The 7,658-nt window shown below is 34.3% G+C and overlaps 1 protein-coding gene across 3 annotated transcripts in view; it reads left to right on the plus strand.

Moving 5' to 3' along the window:
* The window catches only part of LOC125851961 (putative disease resistance protein RGA4), a 22,984-nt gene extending 20,217 nt beyond the window's left edge, over positions 1 to 2,767 (plus strand). The window contains exon 2 of one of the 3 annotated variants that reach the window (XM_049531699.1): positions 538 to 2,767. In XM_049531699.1, coding sequence (XP_049387656.1) covers positions 538 to 2,513 — 1,976 coding nt within the window. In that variant the 3' untranslated portion in view covers positions 2,514 to 2,767. The remainder of the gene's footprint in view (positions 1 to 537) is intronic. The other 2 variants (XM_049531698.1, XM_049531696.1) reach the window with 2 other exon arrangements.
* The last annotated feature ends 4,891 nt before the right edge of the window (positions 2,768 to 7,658 follow it).

Genomic DNA, 7,658 nt, shown 5'->3' on the forward strand with positions numbered 1-7,658 from the left:
CGTCGAGATGGCCAAAAAGGTTGTGACCACGCATAAGCATGGACACTTGTGCTTTCCAAAGGGAAAAATTGTGGCTGCCAGTTAATTTGATTGGTAACTGGGTGACAGGATTAAACTGAACAATTGTTGTATTGGCATCGGAGTTGGTTACAGTGATGTTTGGGGCCATTTTTATGGGAAGGGTGGGAGGGTTTCTCGACAGAAATTTACTCGTGAGAGTTAATTGGCTCTTGATACCATATAAAGTATAAAGCTGCCAGTAGAATGAAAGGAACGATGTATTTTATTGATTGTAACTAAGTATATATAGATTCTGTACAACTTCTACAGCAAAGAGATAAACTAAGAAAAAGGTAAGACTTATCTATAACCTATATACAAGGGAGGAAGTTACAACAGAGTCCTAAAGAGAAGACACTACTAAATCTGATCCGTTATTACGTTGTTGGTCAATTATCAAACAAAGAGCGTTTGTTGATGGGAAAATTCCCGAGGAAATAGTAAGCATGGAGAAAAGGATTGTTGAGATGTGCCAAGGTCTACCATTGGCTGCAAGTGTGTTGGGAGGCCTCTTACGGAGCAAGGAAAAACATGAATGGCAGACAATTCTTGATGGAAACCCCTTTGTTGCAGGTGAAAATGATAACGGAGAAAAGAGCATAAAGAAAATCCTAAAACTCAGCTATGATTATCTACCATCTCCACAACTGAAAAAATGTTTTGCTTACTTTGCAATGTTTCCAAAAGATTTTGAGTTTGAAAAGGAACAACTTATCCAACTCTGGATGGCAGAAGGCTTTCTCCATCCATGTCAAGAGACCACTGTGATGGAAGACATTGGGCACAGGTTTTTTCAAATCTTGTTGAAAAATTCCTTGCTACAAGATGTTGAGTTAGATGAGAACAACAATATAAGACATTGTAAGATGCACGATCTTGTGCATGATTTGGCTGGAGATATCTTAAAATCTAAACTATTTGATCCGAAGGGCGACGATGGAGAAAAACTTTCGCAAGTTCGATACTTTGGATGTGAGTCACCAATGGATCAAATAGATAAGATATATGAGCCAGAACGTTTGTGCACACTGTTTTGGAGAAACAATTATATATGGGAAGATATACTGTTGAGCTTTAAGTTCTTGAGAGTTTTAGATTTGTCCAGTTCAGGAATCAGGGAGTTGTCGGCCAAAATTGGGAAGCTGATATACTTGAGATATCTTGATCTCTCCGACACTAAGATCACAGCCTTGCCCAACTCCATTTGCGAGCTCTATAATTTGCAAACATTTAGAGTCATCAACTGCTTTTCACTCAAGGAACTTCCATATGAGATGAGAAATATGATAAGTTTGAGACACATATATTACACTTCTGTTGACAGAACTCAGTACTGGGGAGGATGGTGTATTCGCAATGAACATTTTCAGATGCCACTTAATATGGGGCAATTGACTAGTCTTCATACCCTCCAGTTTTTCAAGGTTGGTTTAGAGAAAGGTCGTCAAATAGAAGAATTAGGTCATTTGAAAAACCTAAGAGGTGAATTGACGATCAATGGTCTCCAATTGGTCTGTGATAAAGAAGAGGCTCGAACAACATATTTACAGGAGAAACCAAATATCTGCAAGCTGGCATATTTATGGACCCATGATAAATCAGAAGGGTGTGAGATCAATGATGAGTATGTGTTGGATGGTCTTCAACCGCATCCTAACTTGAAAACCTTAGCAGTAGTGGGCTATTTAGGGACTAAATTTCCTTCATGGTTCAGTGAAGAGTCGCTACCAAATTTGGTCAAGTTGAAATTAAGTGGTAGCAAAAGGTGCAAAGAAATTCCATCCCTTGGCCAACTGAAATTCCTTCAGCATCTTGAGCTGGTAGGATTCCATGAGTTGGAATGCATTGGACCTGCTTTATATGGTGTTGAGATTAGCAATATTGGATCAAGCAGCATTATCCAAGTGTTCCCGTCATTGAAAGAACTAGTATTGGAGGATATGCGTAGCCTTATTGAGTGGAAGGGAGATGAAGTTGGAGTAAAAATGTCTCCCGGGCTTGAGAAGTTGAGGATTACAGACTGTCCACTGTTAAAAGGTACTCCAACTCAATTTGAAATCCTCCGTCAATTAGAAATTAGAGGAGTTGACAGTGAAATGCCATTGTTGAACTTGTGCAGCAACTTGACATCTCTTGTGGATCTTTATGTTAGTAATGTGAAAGAGCTCACTTGTCTTCCAGATGAGATGCTACGCAACAACGTTTCTCTTCAATACCTATCGGTCATCGACTGCGGAGAGTTTCGTGAATTGCCACAAAGCTTGTACAATCTCCATTCTCTTAAGAGATTAATGATTGACAGCTGCACCAATTTCAGTTCTCTTCCTGTTCCCAATGGAGACAACTATTTGACTTCCCTCCAATTATTGCTGTTATGTAATTGTGATGGATTGATCAGTTTACCAATTGGAATGCTAGATCAATGCCGGTCTCTAGTGTTTTTGAATGAGTAGACGAAGAACAATTGAGCTAAATTTTCTGTATATCTTATTTCTGCATAGCAAATGTATATATAGGAAATACAAGGAATAAAAATGCTAACAGACTAACAGGTGTCCTATCTCAATTGGCTAACTTGTAACAAACTATTATTTACGATTAATAAAAACATAAATGGAAATAATATTTACACAAGAACAGAAAATTGTGGAAGGTTCTGGATTGGTGCCAGCTGTGAGGCCACGTGTTTCTTCAGTCTTCATTTTTACTTTGCTCTTTTCAATTTTGCAATAACTATGTCTGAAACACCCTTCTCTTTCATAATGAAACCTTTGCTATCTTTCTTCCCTAATGGATTTCCATCATCTGTAATTCCAACAGTTTTTGAGTGTCAGCTGCTGTAACAACTTGGTTTCATTCCCTTTACATGTGTGGGAAATGCCTTCACTTTCATATCTGGAAACATCACGATGTCCCAAATTGATTAGTGTACCCGAAGTGGGCCTTCACGGTCTCACTGAGTTATGGGGATTGGAAATTGGTCCTTTCTCAGAGATGGTGGATTTTGATGCATTCCAATTGATTTTTAATGGCATTCAGCAGTTGTTGTCCCTTCGTGAACTGGCGGTGTACGGACGTGGGCACTGGGATTCTCTGCCCTATCAGCTTATGCAACTCTCTGCCCTAACAAAGATCTATATACATGATTTTGGAATTGAAGCTCTTCCTCCCAGACTTGACAACCTTACTTCTCTTGAAAGATTATCGCTAGGGTGGTGTAACGGCTACAACATCTGAACTTCTCAGATGCCATGCCCAAATTATCGGAACTGTTTATATATGATTGTCCATTGTTAGAAACTCTGTCGGATGGGCTCAGCAACCTTGTTTCTTTGGAAGACTTATGTTTACATAACTGCGAAAAACTAGAGCATCTGCCATCTCGAGATGCCATGCAAAGCCTCACTAAATTATGGAACCTGGTAATTGAAGGCTGCCCAAAGTTAGAAGAAAGTTGCACCAACTCCCAGTGGTCCAAGATTTCCCATATTCCAAGAATTAAAGTAGGTGGGAGGATAATTAAGGAAAAACGTAAGTCTCGGTTTCCCTTTCACTTTCTGAGTCACATTTTTAATTAGATTATTATTTTCCACGAGTTCCTTTAAAGAAGTTCTGTAAGTAATTTAATATTTTCTCCTGAAATTATTTTGACATAAAAAAGCATCTGTGCTATGCTTTCAGCATTCTGCTTGTCCACTTGAACTGAATTGTTCTTCTTCTTATTCTTCAAGTATTTAATCATGAAATTTATGTTTGACTTTTCCTTATAGGTTACTAGTTCAAAGGTTATGCTAGAACGTCGATGTGGTAAATCAAGCCAAATCCCTTGAGTTGCAGGCAATTACGTTTGGTAAATTTTCATATTTAGAATTTACAGGCACTTTGTAATCTACTAGTTTCTATCTTTCTATTTGTTGGAAACCAATTTTCGGAGGTCTATGCTGATGAATACAATATTACCTTTCTAAAAAAAAAGTTTAATCATGAAAAATTATGATTTCTGCTCATAGGTTACTAGGTACAAGGTCATGGTAGAAGGTCGTTGTGGTATTCAAGTCAAAATCTATGGGCTGAATCATGTTAGGCATTTTTATTTAGTTGTTAAGAGGAATGCAATAACAAGTTTGTAAAGTTCTTTTTTACATTCCTTTTCTCTCATGAAACAATTTTAATATTATTTTGACCATCCCCTCTCCCAACTGGTACGAAATAAGAAGAATTTCAGTATTTGCCATATCTAGTCAGGTGCTATGATGGAGATAATGGAAGAAATGGTTGGTCGGTGCCACTGAAATCTGCTTAATGCTTATGAGGTATTCATGACTTGCACCTCAAATAATTCTCACAGAAAGCCACTTGCATAAGCTTTGATGCAGGACATATTTCCTTTTGGGCCGAAATGTGACTTCTACTGATAGTAGAAGCTTCTTCAGTTTCCGTTGACTGTCTTCAACATTATTTCCTTTTTCCTGTTTACTATTCAGGGGACAGATTGGAGCATTTTGCTTCAGTGGTGACTCTAGTTGCACGAAACTTGAAAGTTCGAGGTAAGTTAGCTACTGTCCATAAAAAGATTGCAAATGATGGCTTTTTAGATCATTATTTTTTCTCTGGAATGGTTTTTCTTTTCCCCGAAATGTTACTTTCAAATTATCTCGTTTACTTTTTCTTAGTAAATTGATAACTCTCAAGGAACAATACCAAGTCTCATATATGGTAGAAATGTGTATAAGTTTCTTAATAGACTCATAAGAGAATAATCTTTATGTCTTCTGCAATTCTGGATTTATTTTCATGCTTTAGACAGTACAACTTTTATAAATATATGACACACTTGTCGTTACTTTCACCCTCACAGGACAATTTCTCCGTTCATTAAAACTTCTGCGAATGAAGGACTTTAACAAAGATAGTTGTCATGAATATTTTTGCAAAGAGTGACCCATTGGCTCTTAAAATGTCCTTAGCAGTATATATATTCATCTTAAACAGGTTTTCCTCTCTCCCTTTTTAGTGGTTACTTGTAATGATCCGCTTCTCCATTCTCCAAGGAGGAAACGTGTGCCAAAACTGACTTTTTACCATTTCCCGTGTTTCAGATTCATGTTTGAAACACCAGCATGGGCCTCGTCGAAATGCTACTTGTGTTAGATGTGTTTGAGTGTCATGATTGGCAAGGGAAATTGCATGTGGCGGAAATTGGAGTGGAAATATTATTTACTTGTATGACTAAGATTTGTACAAATAGAGTTCATTTTTCCAGCAAACATTTTGAACTTTAATACTTAGCTGCTGCATCATTGCCTAGTTGATAGCTTCTGTAATGTACATCTGCTTATTTTAAGTGGGAAGCTCCTAACCTCAAAGTTGGATTATCATTTTGCCCTCATTTTATCCTAAAATAAATTAAATATTAAGTACTAGTTATATTTAAATTCATGCATCAAACAAGATCTTAATGCAATCATATATTCATGTACTAATTAAATGTGGGTTAATGAAGGTTAATGAAGAGTCTATCAAAGACACTCACACAACATTATTTATATTCCTTTCTTTCATTCAAGTTTGTGATCATCTTGCATTCTATATTAGGTTAGTCTTCATCAGTTGTAAAATTCTCATTACCAATTTATAATTATAAGAATTCTTATTGATTTTTTTATTAGTATTCTTTAAAATTTCATGCATATTAATCTTCTTTTTGTTGAGAAATATGTTAATTATCATAGTTACAAGATGAATATTTTCCAATATGAAGTTGTAAGTGAATTTTTATTTTTCATATCTCCATCTTTTTGAGTTTTTAAATATAATTTCATAATTAATTACTATATTTTTGTATTCTTCCTTTCTTCTTTCTTTAGGATAGAAATATAATAAAGCTAATCCTAATTTATATTTATTATTAATTATTTTAAGGGTAAGCATGCTAAATTCCATAGAATATTTTCACAACTAGACCCGTAAAAGAGTAAGTCTTTGATAAACATTAATAGTTATGCCATCTTCGTTATTTGATAATCATTTATCTTTTTAAAACAACATATTTATATTTTTTCCTTTTTAAATGTAATCTCAAATGTTTAGAAAATTCATGCACTTAACTATTACATACAAGAATTAGTGCAAAAGTAAAAATAAAATAAAAATTAATGTAAAGTAAAAATATGACTAAATGTTACATTAAATTTTATTGTATTAGAATTCATACTTAATTTTTTATATATAGATCCTTTAATATAATATATATTCAAGAAATATATTATATCTGTATTTTTAACATATTCTTGCTTTCTTTTCTGTTTTTTTTTTTATGATTTTAGTTTTTTTATACATATGAAAAGTTTTATCTATAGCAAGTCAACTTCTAACAAAATGTAATTCAATCAATATCGACTTCTAACAAAATGTAATTCAGTCAATATGACAATACTTTTGTCTGTATATTTTAATGTGATGTCTTTTATTATGGATGTCACGTCTTTATTTACTTTTCTTTCTTTTTCGTTTGAACTTGTAATTTTTTCTATAAATTTTATGTTACACAACCTAGACATTTTGTAGTATTTTTCTTTATATGTATCTTTTTTATAGGCAATTTCTTTTTTTGATTATTAAAACTTACGTTTAGTAATTAAAATATATTAATTCCTCTGATATAATAAAAAGGTTTATTTTTTATGAAGCATTGAAAATATCAAACCTCCAACATCTACACAAGATTTCCATGCTATATTTTGTGAAGAGTTATATTCTTATGTCAAACTTACATACAAAAGGACTTAGCCTTGAACTTAATGATGAATTTATGTACGCTCCACTATGATTATATAAATTAACTTTTCTAATGTCAATTAGGGGACAAACGTGCAGCACACGTTCCCGAAACTAGTATACACTAAAAGTGGGAAGAATGTTAGGCAAAAGTTAGATTACAATATAATTCTATCACTACATTAAATTTAAATGTGTTATACCCCATTTTAACTAGGTCAAAATAGTATACAACATTTTGAAGATTTCTAAAGTTAACTAACTTACGAAGTTACCACCTAATTATTTAGGGTGAATTAGTGTCACGACCCGGGATCACCCCCTAGTCGACCGGCGTACTCGACCTCGAAGAGGTCTAATACAAGCCTCTTAGCATTCATTCATCGCATAGACACTAAAAACATAAGGAATTAAAAACTTTCTTTACCAAGAAAACATTTCAAAATAAATAAATAATAGCAAGCAGAAGACTTTCTAGACTTTATACGTGATGTCTCAAAACCATCTAATACTTTAGAGTACAAAATTCGGGACCAATCCCATACACAACTTAAACAATACAAAAAAGACATAAAAGAACATATGGGGTATTGTCCTCGAATATATGAGGACTCACCAAGTCTTCATCTTCAACACTTAGAAACCTATCAAATAGCCATGACATGTCACCATCTCCAAATCCCTACACTTTAGTCAAAAAGGGAAAGAAAGGGGTTAGCACAATTAAGTACTAAGTATGGAAGCCATGCAAAAACATGCTAAAAGGGACGTTTATTGGAGAAACATGCTTTTATGCCATTTGGTAAAACTTCATGAAAAAA

Source organism: Solanum stenotomum, unplaced genomic scaffold (genome assembly GCF_019186545.1).
Source record: "Solanum stenotomum isolate F172 unplaced genomic scaffold, ASM1918654v1 scaffold30974, whole genome shotgun sequence".
Classification (NCBI taxonomy): domain Eukaryota; kingdom Viridiplantae; phylum Streptophyta; class Magnoliopsida; order Solanales; family Solanaceae; genus Solanum; species Solanum stenotomum.